Genomic DNA, 14,077 nt, shown 5'->3' with positions numbered 1-14,077 from the left:
GTCCACACCGTTACCGGCCTGTCGGTCAGTAACTGCCCACACTCCGATACCAGCCTACGGTCAGTAACTGCCCACACTCCGATACCGGCCTGTCGGTCAGTAACTGTCCACACCGTTACCGGCCTGTCGGTCAGTAACTGCCCACACTCCGATACCGGCCTGTCGGTCAGTAACTGTCCACACCGTTACCGGCCTGTCGGTCAGTAACTGTCCACACTCCGATACCGGCCTGTCGGTCAGTAACTGTCCACACTCCGATACCGGCCTGTCGGTCAGTAACTGCCCACACTCCGATACCGGCCTGTCGGTCAGTAACTGTCCACACCGTTACCGGCCTGTCGGTCAGTAACTGCCCACACTCCGATACCGGCCTGTCGGTCAGTAACTGCCCACACCGTTACCGGCCTGTCGGTCAGTAACTGTCCACACTGTTACCGGCCTGTCGGTCAGTAACTGCCCACACTCCGATACCGGCCTGTCGGTCAGTAACTGCCCACACTCCGATACCGGCCTGTCGGTCAGTAACTGCCCACACTCCGATACTGGCCTGTCGGTCAGTAACTGTCCACACCGTTACCAGCCTGTCGGTCAGTAACTGCCTACACTCCGATACCGGCCTGTCGGTCAGTAACTGTCCACACCGTTACCGGCCTGTCGGTCAGTAACTGCCCACCCTCCGATACCGGCCTGTCGGTCAGTAACTGTCCACACCGTTACCGGCCTGTCGGTCAGTAACTGCCCACCCTCCGATACCGGCCTGTCGGTCAGTAACTGTCCACACCGTTACCGGCCTGTCGGTCAGTAACTGCCCACACTCCGATACCGGCCTGTCGGTCAGTAACTGTCCACACCGTTACCGGCCTGTCGGTCAGTAACTGCCCACACTCCGATACCGGCCTGTCGGTCAGTAACTGCCCACACTCCGTTACCGGCCTGTCGGTCAGTAACTGCCCACACTCCGATACCGGCCTGTCGGTCAGTAACTGCCCACACTCCGATACCGGCCTGTCGGTCAGTAACTGCCCACACTCCGATACCGGCCTGTCGGTCAGTAACTGTCCACACCGTTACCGGCCTGTCGGTCAGTAACTGCCTACACTCCGATACCGGCCTGTCGGTCAGTAACTGTCCACACCGTTACCGGCCTGTCGGTCAGTAACTGCCCACACTCCGATACCGGCCTGTCGGTCAGTAACTGCCCACACCGTTACCGGCCTGTCGGTCAGTAACTGTCCACACTGTTACCGGCCTGTCGGTCAGTAACTGCCCACACTCCGATACCGGCCTGTCGGTCAGTAACTGCCCACACTCCGATACCGGCCTGTCGGTCAGTAACTGCCCACACTCCGATACTGGCCTGTCGGTCAGTAACTGTCCACACCGTTACCGGCCTGTCGGTCAGTAACTGCCCACCCTCCGATACCGGCCTGTCGGTCAGTAACTGTCCACACCGTTACCGGCCTGTCGGTCAGTAACTGCCCACCCTCCGATACCGGCCTGTCGGTCAGTAACTGTCCACACCGTTACCGGCCTGTCGGTCAGTAACTGCCCACACTCCGATACCGGCCTGTCGGTCAGTAACTGTCCACACCGTTACCGGCCTGTCGGTCAGTAACTGCCCACACTCTGATACCAGCCTGTCGGTCAGTAACTGCCCACACTCCGATACCGGCCTGTCGGTCAGTAACTGCCCACACTCCGTTACCGGCCTGTCGGTCAGTAACTGCCCACACTCCGATACCGGCCTGTCGGTCAGTAACTGCCCACACTCCGTTACCGGCCTGTCGGTCAGTAACTGCCCACACTCCGATACCGGCCTGTCGGTCAGTAACTGCCCACACTCCGATACCGGCCTGTCGGTCAGTAACTGCCCACACCGTTACCGGCCTGTCGGTCAGTAACTGCCCACACTCCGATACCGGCCTGTCGGTCAGTAACTGTCCACACCGTTACCGGCCTGTCGGTCAGTAACTGCCCACACTCTGATACCGGCCTGTCGGTCAGTAACTGCCCACACCGTTACCGGCCTGTCGGTCAGTAACTGCCCACACTCCGATACCGGCCTGTCGGTCAGTAACTGCCCACACTCTGATACCGGCCTGTCGGTCAGTAACTGCCCACACTCCAGTACCAGCCTACGGTCAGTAACTGCCCACACCGTTACCGGCCTGTCGGTCAGTAACTGCCCACACTCTGATACCAGCCTACGGTCAGTAACTGCCCACACTCCGGTACCGGCCTACAGTCAGTAACTGCCCGCACTCCGATACCAGCCTACGGTCAGTAACTGCCCACACCGTTACCGGCCTGTCGGTCAGTAACTGCCCACACTCTGATACCGGCCTGTCGGTCAGTAACTGCCCACACTCCGATACCAGCCTACGGTCAGTAACTGCCCACACTGTTACCGGCCTGTCGGTCAGTAACTGCCCACACTCCGGTACCAGCCTACGGTCAGTAACTGCCCACACTCCGAACCGGCCTACAGTCAGTAACTGCCCACACTCCGAACCGGCCTACAGTCAGTAACTGCCCACACTCCGATACCGGCCTGTCGGTCAGTAACTGTCCACACCGTTACCGGCCTGTCGGTCAGTAACTGCCCACACCGTTACCGGCCTGTCGGTCAGTAACTGCCCACACTCCGATACCGGCCTACGGTCAGTAACTGTCCACACCGTTACCGGCCTGTCGGTCAGTAACTGCCCACACTCCGATACCGGCCTGTCGGTCAGTAACTGCCCACACTCCGATACCGGCCTGTCGGTCAGTAACTGCCCACACTCCGATACCGGCCTGTCGGTCAGTAACTGCCCACACTCCGATACCGGCCTGTCGGTCAGTAACTGTCCACTCCGATACCGGCCTGTCGGTCAGTAACTGTCCACACCGTTACCGGCCTGTCGGTCAGTAACTGCCCACACTCCGGTACCAGCCTACGGTCAGTAACTGCCCACACCGTTACCGGCCTGTCGGTCAGTAACTGCCCACACTCTGATACCAGCCTGTCGGTCAGTAACTGCCCACACTCTGATACCAGCCTGTCGGTCAGTAACTGCCCACACTCCGATACCGGCCTGTCGGTCAGTAGCTGCCCACACTCCGATACCGGCCTGTCGGTCAGTAACTGCCCACACTCTGATACCGGCCTGTCGGTCAGTAACTGCCCACACTCTGATACCAGCCTGTCGGTCAGTAACTGCCCACACTCTGATACCGGCCTGTCGGTCAGTAACTGCCCACACTTTGATACCATGCTGGATGTGGGTAGAGGTAGAGGCAGAATGTCTGTCTGTGGAGTCCAAGCTCTCTGACTGTAATGTGTGAACTCTCAGTGAGCGTTGTCCAATCTGGAGTTAGTGTGTCCGAGCTCAGTTTGTGGTTTACCAGGCTGGGCTAGAGTTTTGGAACTCTGGCTGATTTTTGGTGTTTTGTGTCATTCAAGCCCCAGGAGTACACCGAACACGACAGGAAGAAGTAATTGATCATCGCTTGACGGACAGGGAATGGGCAGAAGAATGGAAGCACCTGGATAATGTAAGTGTGGGGAGTTTACACGCGCTGTGAAAGATCATGTGACAGACATAACCTTGTGAGGGTAACAGTTCTCAAATGAGCAGAAGCAAGGAGCTGGATGTTCAGTAATTTTACCTGCTTTTAATTTCCTCCCTTCTTCTCCTGAAGGAGCAGATTCAGGCTGGGTACGGTTTCACGGGCGCTGACCGCCCTCTGGAACCTCACCCAAGTGCCCCTTCTAAAAGTGTGAGCCTGACAGTGACAGTGGGGCTGTCACATCCGAACTCGACTGTGTCGATATCCAGCTGTATCTCCCCATCACCTCTACATTACCACCACCTCTCTCGACCCCTCTCCTCGCCTCTGTGTGACATCCATTGGTGAATGAGCCTCCTTAATAGGAGTATCCTCCTATTAAACATTGGGACGACCAAAGCCGTTGTCTTTGGTCCCCGCCACAAACCCCGTTCCCTAGCCACCGATTCCGTCCCTCTCCCTGGCCACTGTCTCAGGCTGAATCAGACTGTTCGCAACCTCTGCGTCCTATTTAACCCAGAGCTGAGTTTTCGACCCCATATTCTCTCAATTGCAAAGACCGCCTACTTCCAACTGGTTAAAACATCGTCCGTCTCCACCCCTGCCTCAGCTCATCTGCTGCTGAAACCCTCATCCAAACTTTAGTTACCTCCAAACTCGACTATTCCAATGCTCTCCTGGCTCTATTACACTACACAACACTACACTGTGCTCTATTACACTACACAACACTACACTGTGCTCTGTTACATTACACTGTCCTGTATTGCATTACTAGATTGTATTATATTACACCATGCTGCACTGTACTCTAACACACTACACAAATGCATTGTATTATGTTACACCATACCTTTACACTCTACTGTACTGTAGTACAACATATTGCACTGGACTTTATTATAGTACTCGATTACACTGCATAACAGATAAACTGGTCATTTATCACATTGCTGTTTGTGGGACCTTGCTGTGCCCACATTGGCTGCTGCGTTTATCTATATAACAGTGTTTACACTTCAAAATAATTTTTTGGTACGTCCTGAGGACATGAAAAGTGCTATATAATCGCAAGGTTTGTTCTGTTACACTGCAATCTTCCTGCTGCTCAGCCCCTGTCTGCTTTCGCTGATATCTGCCTCTTCCCCTCAGCTCCTGAACTGTATAATGGATATGGTGGAGAAGACTCGGCGCTCACTCACTGTGCTGAGGCGTTGCCAGGAAGCTGACCGGGAAGAACTTAATCACTGGATCCGTCGCTATAATGACGCTGATGATGTGAAAAAAGGTGGGAACTCTACGCAGCCTCCACAGAACTCCTCCAACCCAGAAGGCCCCCAACCAGGTGCAGAATTTCCATTCCATGATTTACAGATAGTGTGAATCAGTCCTGGGCTGTGTGCAGTAATGTCTTGCAGAGGATGCTGGCTGGTACCAGCGCTGAAATCTCTGTCACAATCACAACTCCGCAAGATTATCCCCTGCAGTGCTGATCACTACAGTAATAGAGAGTCAGCTTCATATTGATGCAGAAAATCAGATGGGGTTTGAACTCCAGAATCTCTTTCTCAATTTTGTTAGCTCCATGGAAGAACCAAAGTGTTCATTTTCACTCTCTCAATTACCGTCTCTCTCTTGCGCTCTCTTTGAATCACTCCCACACATCCTTCTCTCTCGCGCGTGCTCTCTCTCTGTGAATCACTCCCACACATCCTTCTCTCTCGCGCGCGCTCTCTCTCTCTGTGAATCACTCACCCACATCCTTCTCTTCCTCTCGTCCTTCCTTCTCTCCCATTCCCCGGTCAGAGTCAGTATACCCATCCCCCAGTGAGGGTCAGCGTCCCCTGTGCCCCTCCCCCAGTGAGGGTCAGTGTCTTTAAGAGGGAAGGGGAGAAAATTGGGGAAAAGGTCCTGAGTTGTAACTGATGCAATTCATCAGATGGTGGAATTCAGAGATTACATGTTATTTTCGCACACCCTAATCACACTGCTGTGAACCTGCCTTGCCCTGTCCCCTCCCACCTTCTGTCACCATCACTCACTGGTTCAACCCTCCCCACTCTGCTCCCATCCTCCACTCGCGCTGCTCCCACAGTCAGCCATGATCTAATTGAATGGCGGAACAGGCTCGAGGGGCTGAATGGCCTACTCATGGACCTGTGCTCTACACCCTCAATCACATTGCTCCCGACTCGCCTACCTCTGCGCCCAGTATGGCCATCCAAATAGAGACAGAAATATTCTAAAACTGCCTGGAGAGAAGGCTCTAACTGAAACACTGAAGGAGAATGTCTGGAAAGGGGCTGTTTATGTGGATTCATGGGCTGAGTATGTCTCAGAGCTGTGGCAACTACTGAACCTTGGAACACCCTGGGTGGTGACAATTTAACCCTGGGGCTGGGGCCTCAGCTTGTGCCGGTGGGGATTAGGTAAGTGTAGTCTGTGTTCAGAATGGTATGTCCGCAGCTCCCACTGAAGTGTTTTCGTTTTGTGTTTTTAGAAATTCATGGAGAGATGCTGCACAGACCGGCACCAGGATACACGCGGGAGGAGATCTGGAGAAAAGCTGGTAGGCTGCCGTGTGGTTAATTTGTAAACGTGGATCCCATACCCACCTCAGGATAAAGTGCCTGTCCCTCCACTCCCCATCTGTGTCATCTGTGTGCAGAAAGCTGCCTCACCGGCTGCCACTCAGTGAATGGGCTTCACGGCCCTTGTCTCAAAGGGTAACAGGGTGGGTAACAGGATGCTGTGTTAATGAGGCAGGCGCTTCCAGAGAGGAATGAAACGAAATCATTAGCAGCCACTCGGCTAGAGGTGACTGTTGGTGATAATACCAGAGAGACAGTAACTGTGATTGTAAACATCCCGTCTGCCATTTTAACTGATGCGTTTTCCTGTTTATTTTAAGCAGGTTTAAGTCTGTTAAACAGTGGCACTGGGCTGACGCACAAGTGTTTTACGGGTCACTCCACTTTATGCGGCAGCAGTCATTTCTATCCGAAGCTGCACTTTGGGACCGTAGAACTGAAGCTCAGTTGGCCCCTTGCTTTAGCTGTGAAACCCTTCAGTAAGGGTGACTATCTGAGCTGATACATTCACCTTAATGTGACTGTAATCCAGGACAGTCGTCAACCCAGCTCACAGTAGGCGTGCTGGTTGCAAGAGGCACAGGCACTCTAGGCTGTGGTTTATAACATGCCATGCAACCAGGGCGGTGAGCAGAATTCAGCACCCTGTAATGCGTGGAGCTAGCGCCAGTAGTGCATCAGTGCTGCGGCACTCAGCATCACATCATTAGCCCCATGGAGCCACTTGGTCAACCTGGGATACTGAATACAATGAACTAGAAACCCAGCCTGAGTCATGCCCTCGTGCTGCGGAATTGATGGGACGAGTCTGCGCAAGGGTGGCCTTGAGGGGCCGAATGACTTCCCTCATCTGTACTGATCTCAGAGGCTGCCTGCCTGCTGATTCTCGCATCTGAGGAAATCCTTCAGAATTAACTCGTCTGCATCGATTTCAGGGTAACTTGTATAAGGAGAGGGAGGTTTTCATAGAATCATAGAATGGTTACAGCATGGAAGGAGGCCATTCGGCCCATCGAGTCCGTGCCGGCTCTCTGCAAGAACATTCCAGCTAGTCACACTCCTCCGCCCTTTCCCCTGTAGCCCTGCAAATTTTTTCCCTTCGAGTACTTATCCAATTCCCTTTTGAAGGCCACGATTGAATCTGCCTCCACCACCGCCTCGGGCAGTGCATTCCAGATCCTAACCACTCACTGTGTTTAAAAAAAAAAGTTTTTCCTCATGCCGCTTTTGGTTGTTTTGCCAATCACCTTAAATCTATGTCCTCTGGTTCTTGACCCTACCGCCAATGGGAACAGTTTCTCTCTATCTACTCTGTCTAGACCCTTCATGATTTTGAACACCTCTATCAAATCTCCTCGCAACTGTCTCTGTTCCAAGGAGAACAACCCCAGCTTCTCCAGTCTATCCATGTAAAGTCCCTCATCCCTGGAACCATTCCAGTAAATCTTTTCTGCACCCTTCACATCTTTCCAAAAGTGCGGTGCCCAGAATTGGACACAATACTCCAGTTGTGGCTGAACCAGTGTTTTATAAAGGTTCACCATAACTTCCTTGCTTTTGTACTCTATGCCTCTATTTATAAAGCCCAGGATCCCGTATGCTTTTTTAACTGCTTTCTCAACCTGCCCTGCCACCTTCAACGATTTGTGCACATATATCCCCAGATCTCTCTGCACCTCTACCCCTTTTAGAGTTGTACCCTCTAGTTTATATTGCCTCTCCTCGTTCTTCCTACCAAAATGTATCACTTCACACTTCTCTGCATTAAATTTCATCTGCCACGTGTCCGCCCATTCCACCAGCCTGTCTATATCCTCTTGAAGTCTATCACTATCCTCCTCACTGTTCACTACCCTTCCAAGTTTTGCATCATCTGCAAATTTGGAAATTGTCCTCTGTCCAAGTCCTTAATATAAATCATTAAAAGCAGTGGTCCTTGTACCAACCCCTGGGGAACACCACTGTACACCTCCCTCCAGTCTGAAAAACAACTGTTCACCAGTACTCTCTGTTTCCTGTCACTTAGTCAATTTTGTATCCATGCTGCCACTGCCCCCTTTATTCCATGGGCTTCAACTTTGATGACAAGCCTATTATGCGGCACTTTATCAAACACCTTTTGAAAGTCCATATACACCACATCAACCGCATTGCCCTCATCAACCCTCTCTGTTACCTCCTCAAAAAATCAAGTTAGTTAAACATGATTTGCCTTAAGGAAAGCAAGCATGAATTTGTTAAATAAATCCGCACTTGTTCAAGTGACTGTTAATTTTGTCCCGGATTATCGTTTCTAAAAGCTTTCCCGCCACCGAGGTTAAACTGACTGGCCTATAGTTGCTGGGTTTATCCTTACACCTTTTTTTTTAAATAAGGGTGTAACATTTCCAATTCTCCAGTCCTCTGGCACCACCCCTGTATTTAAGGATGTTTAGAAGATTATGACTGGTACCTCTGCAATTTCCACCCTTACTACCCTCGGCAACCTAGGATACATCCCATCCGGACCGGGTGACTTATCTACTTTAAGTACAGCCAGCCTTTCTAGTACCTTCTCTTTATCAATTTTTAGCCCATCCAGTATCTCAATCACCTCTTTTACTGAGACTCTGGCAGCATCTTCTTCCTTGGTAAAGACAGATGCAAAGTACTCATTTAGTACCTCGGCCATCTCCCCTGCCCTTTTTATAATCAGATAACTTGCAGGTTACAGACTCCTGCTGCTGGATTGAAATCTATCCAATGGCACATTCTACAACTTCAACTTTTTTGAATTGATAAGTTTCCTAGGTTTTGGAGGAGGTTTTCTTTTTTTATTATTATTATTCTTTCTCAGGATGTAGGCATCGCTGGCAAGGCTGACATTTATTGCCCATCCCTGGTTGGGTCCCTGGATCTTGCAGTTGAGGATACTCCAGGCCGAAACGCAGCCCCATGCACCCCATGTAGGTCCCCAAGCCCGAACCCCAGTACAGCTCCCCAATCGTTCTCATATCTTCTTCTTTTCTTCCCCTTCGTCCCTCTCTCCCAGAAGAGGCGGTGAATGAGGTGAAGCGGCAGGCCATGATGGAGCTAAAGAAAGCCGTATCGGAGGCAGAGCGCAAGGCCCATGAGATGATTACAGCTGAACGAGCGAAGATGGAGCGTGCGCTGAGCGAGGCCAAACGACAGGCTTCTGAGGACGCGCGGTCTACCATCAACCAACAGGAGGACTCCAGTGAGGTGAGGGACCCAGCTCCAATCTTCAGTGTAGGAGCAGCGAGGGAGGGGCAGAGGGGCACCAGCTGATAATTTAGATGACTCAAATTACTAAAATATTCAAATAATTTAATAGTTTTGGATGAAAAATTTCCTTATTTTTTTTGGTGAATCTTTTTGCTCCAGAATTTGGTTTGAATGGAACATTCGAATCTGTTACAACACGGGTGAGATACAGAGTAAAGCTCCCTCTACACTGTCCCATCAAACACTCCCAGGGCAGGTACAGCACAGGTTAGATACAGAGTAAAGCTCCCTCTACACTGTCCCATCAAACACTCGCAGGGCAGGTACAGCACGGGTTAGATACAGAGTAAAGCTCCCTCTACACTGACCCATCAAATACTCCCAGGGCAGGTACAGCACGGGTTAGATACAGAGTAAAGCTCCCTCTACACTGTCCCATAAAACACTCCCAGGGCAGGTACAGGGTTAGATAACAGAGTAAAGCTCCCTCTACACTGTCCCCATCAAACACTCCCAGGCCAGGTACAGCACGGGTTAGATACAGAGTAAAGCTCCCTCTACACTGTCCCATCAAACACTCCCAGGGCAGGTACAGCACGGGTTAGATACAGAGTAAAGCTCCCTCTATACTGTCCCATCAAACACTCCCAGGCCAGGTACAGCACGGGTTAGATACAGAGTAAAGCTCCCTCTACACTGTCCCATCAAACACTCCCAGGGCAGGTACAGCACGGGTTAGATACAGAGTAAAGCTCCCTCTACACTGTCCCATCAAACACTCGCAGGGCAGGTACAGCACGGGTTAGATACAGAGTAAAGCTCCCTCTACACTGACCCATCAAGTACTCCCAGGGCAGGTACAGCACGGGTTAGATACAGAGTAAAGCTCCCTCTACACTGTCCCATAAAACACTCCCAGGGCAGGTACAGGGTTAGATAACAGAGTAAAGCTCCCTCTACACTGTCCCCATCAAACACTCCCAGGCCAGGTACAGCACGGGTTAGATACAGAGTAAAGCTCCCTCTACACTGGACTAAAATCCAGAGTCACGAGTTCAAATCCCGCCACGGCAGCTGGCGAATTTAAATTCAATTAATTAAATTCAATTAATTAAATAAAAATCTGGAATTAAAATACTAGCATCAGTAATGATGGCCATGAAACTACCGGATTGTCGTAAAAACCCATCTGGTTCACTAATGTCCTTTAGGGAAGGAAACCTGCCGTCCTTACCTGGTCTGGCCCATATGTGACTCCAGACCCACAGAAATGTGGTTGATTCTTAATTGCCCTCTGAAATGGCCTAGCAAGCCACTCAGTTGTAAAATCTCGCTACGAAAAGTCATAATAAGAATAAAACCGGACGGACCACCCGGCATCGGACCACTAGGCACCGGACACGACAACGGCAAAACACCAAGCCCAGTCGACCCTGCAAGGTCCTCCTTACTAACATCTGGGGACTTGTGCCAAAATTGGGAGAGCTGTCCCACAGACTAGTCAAGCAACAGCCTGACATAGCCATACTTACAGAGTCATATCTTTCAGCCAATGTCCCAGACTCTTCCATCACCATCCCTGGGTATGTCTTGTCCCACCGGCAGGACAGACCCACCAGAGGTGGCGGTACAGTGATATACAGTCAGGAGAGAGTGGCCCTGGGAGTCCTCAACATTGACTCTGGACCCCATGAAATCTCATGGCATCAGGTCAAACATGGTCAAGGAAACCTCCTGCTGATTACCACCTACCGTCCTCCCTCAGCTGATGAATCAGTCCTCCTCCATGTTGAGCACCACTTGGAGGAAGCACTGAGGGTAGCAAGGGCACAAAATGTACTCTGGGTGGGGGACTTCAATGTCCATCACCAAGAGTGGCTCGGTAGCACCACGACTGACCGAGCTGGCCGAGTCCTGAAGGACATAGCTGCTAGACTGGGCCTGCGGCAGGTGGTGAGCGAACCAACACAAGGGAAAAACTTACTTGACCTCGTCCTCACCAATCTACCTGTCGCAAATGCATCTGTCCATGACAGTATTGGTAGGAGTGACCACCGCACAGTCCTCGTGGAGATGAAGTCCCGTCTTCGCACTGAGGACACCATCCAACGTGTTGTGTGGCACTACCACCGTGCTAAATGGGATAGATTCAGAACAGATCGAGCAGCTCAAAACTGGGCATCCATGAGTCGCTGTGGGCCATCAGCAGCAGCAGAATTTATTCCAGCACAATCTGTAACCTCATGGCCCGGCATATTCTTCACTCTACCATTACCAACAAGCCAGGGGATCAACTCTGGTTCAATGAAGAGTGTAGAAGAGCATGCCAGGAGCAGCACCAGGCGTACCTAAAAATGAGGTGCCAACCTGGTGAAGCTACAACTCAGGACTACATGCATGCTAAACAGCGGAAGCAACATGCTATAGACAGAGCTAAGCGATTCCACAACCAACGGATCAGATCAAAGCTCTGCAGTCCTCCCACATCCAGTCGTGAATGGTGGTGGACAATTAAACAACTAACGGGAGGAGGAGGCTCTGCAAACATCCCCATCCTCAATGATGGCGGAGTCCAGCATGTGAGTGCAAAAGACAAGGCTGAAGCGTTTGCAACCATCTTCAGCCAGAAGTGCCGAGTGGATGATCCATCTCAGCCTCCTCCCGATATCCCCACCATCACGGAAGCCAGTCTTCGACCAATTCGATTCACTCCACGTGATGTCAAGAAACGGCTGAGTGCATTGGATACAGCAAAGGCTATGGGCCCCAACAACATCCCAGCTGTAGTGCTGAAGACTTGTGCTCCAGAACTAGCTGCGCCTCTAGCCAAGCTGGTCCAATACAGCTACAACACTGGCATCTACCCTACAATGTGGAAAATTGCCCAGGTATGTCCTGTCCACAAAAAGCAGGACAAATCCAATCCGGCCAATTACCGCCCCATCAGTCTACTCTCAATCACCAGCAAAGTGATGGAAGGTGTCGTTGACAGTGCTATCAAGCGGCACTTACTCACCAATAACCTGCTCACCGATGCTCAGTTTGGGTTCCGCCAGGACCACTCGGCTCCAGACCTCATTACAGCCTTGGTCCAAACATGGAGAAAAGAGCTGAATTCCAGAGGTGAGGTGAGAGTGACTGCCCTTGACATCAAGGCAGCATTTGACCGAGTGTGGCACCAAGGAGCCCTCGTAAAATTGAAGTCAATGGGAATCAGGGGGAAAACTCTCCAGTGGCTGGAGTCATACCGAGCACAAAGGCAGATGGTAGTGGTTGTTGGAGGCCAATCATCTCAGCCCCAGGATATTGCTGCAGGAGTTCCTCAGGGCAGTGTCCTTGGCCCAACCATCTTCAGCTGCTTCATCAATGACCTTCCCTCCATCATTTGGTCAGAAATGGGGATGTTGGCTGATGACTGCACAGTGTTCAGTTCCATTCGCAACCCCTCAAATAATGAAGCAGTCCGAGCCCGCATGCAGAAAGACCTGGACAACATCCAGGCTTGGGCTCATAAGTGGCAAGTAACATTTGCGCCAGACAAGTGCCAGGCAATGACCATCTCCAACAAGAGAGAGTCTAACCACCTCCCCTTGACATTCAACGGCATTACCATCGCCGAATCCCCCACCATCAACATCCTGGGGGTCACCATTGACCAGAAACTTAACTGGACCAGCCATATAAATACTGTGGCTACGAGAGCAGGTCAGAGGCTGGGTATTCTGCGGCGAGTGACTCACCTCCTGACTCCCCAAAGCCTTTCTACCATCTACAAGGCACAAGTCAGGAGTGTGATGGAATACTCTCCACTTGCCTGGATGAGTGCAGCTCCAACAACACTCAAGAAGCTCGACACCATCCAAGATAAAGCAGCCCGCTTGATTGGCACCCCATCCACCACCCTAAACATTCACTCCCTTCACCATCGGCGCACTGTGGCTGCAGTGTGCACCATCCACAGGATGCACTGCAGCAACTCGCCAAGGCTTCTTCGACAGCACCTCCCAAACCCGCGACCTCTACCACCTAGAAGGACAAGAGCAGCAGGCGCATGGGAACAACACCACCTGCACGTTCCCCTCCAAGTCACACACCATCCCGACTTGGAAACATATCGCCGTTCCTTCATTGTCGCTGGGTCAAAATCCTGGAACTCCCTTCCTAACAGCACTGTGGGAGAACCGTCACCACACGGACTGCAGCGGTTCAAGAAGGCGGCTCACCACCACCTTCTCGAGGGCAATTAGGGATGGGCAATAAATGCTGGCCTCACCAGCGACGCCCACATCCCGTGAACGAATTTTTAAAAAACTGTCCCATCAAACACTCCCAGGGCAGATACAGCACGGGTTAGATACAGAGTAAAGTTCCCTCTACACTGTCCCATCAAACACTCCCAGGGCAGGTACAGGGTTAGATACAGAGTAAAGCTCCCTCTACACTGTCCCATCAAACACTCCCAGGCCAGGTACAGCACGGGTTAGATACAGAGTAAAGCTCCCTCGACACTGTCCCATCAAACACTCCCAGGGCAGGTACAGCACGGGTTAGATACAGAGTGAAGCTCCCTCTACACTGTCCCATCAATCACTCCAAGGGCAGGTACAGGGTTAGATACAGAGTAAAGCTCCCTCTGCACTGTCCCATCAAACACTCCCAGGGCAGATACATCGTTCCCTTGCTCGGCGGTGGGTTGCTCCCTTGCCCAG

The 14,077-nt window shown here is 51.6% G+C and overlaps 1 protein-coding gene across 15 annotated transcripts in view; it reads left to right on the top strand.

Annotated features, from left to right (window-relative positions):
* The window catches only part of cbfa2t3 (CBFA2/RUNX1 partner transcriptional co-repressor 3), a 164,259-nt gene that overhangs the window by 141,317 nt on the left and 8,865 nt on the right, over nucleotides 1-14,077 (top strand). For 12 of the 15 annotated variants that reach the window (XM_067998229.1, XM_067998230.1, XM_067998231.1 and 9 more), the window contains 4 exons: nucleotides 3,446-3,537; nucleotides 4,705-4,897; nucleotides 6,053-6,121; nucleotides 9,175-9,365. In XM_067998229.1, coding sequence (XP_067854330.1) covers nucleotides 3,446-3,537; nucleotides 4,705-4,897; nucleotides 6,053-6,121; nucleotides 9,175-9,365 — 545 coding nt within the window. The remainder of the gene's footprint in view (nucleotides 1-3,445; nucleotides 3,538-4,704; nucleotides 4,898-6,052; nucleotides 6,122-9,174; nucleotides 9,366-14,077) is intronic. The other 3 variants (XM_067998227.1, XM_067998221.1, XM_067998219.1) reach the window with 2 other exon arrangements.

The sequence above is a fragment of the Heptranchias perlo genome, chromosome 16 (genome assembly GCF_035084215.1).
Source record: "Heptranchias perlo isolate sHepPer1 chromosome 16, sHepPer1.hap1, whole genome shotgun sequence".
NCBI classification, from domain to species: Eukaryota; Metazoa; Chordata; class Chondrichthyes; order Hexanchiformes; family Hexanchidae; genus Heptranchias; species Heptranchias perlo.
The sequence above is the reverse complement of the archived record's forward strand: the minus strand, read 5'-3'. Positions and strand labels throughout refer to the sequence as shown.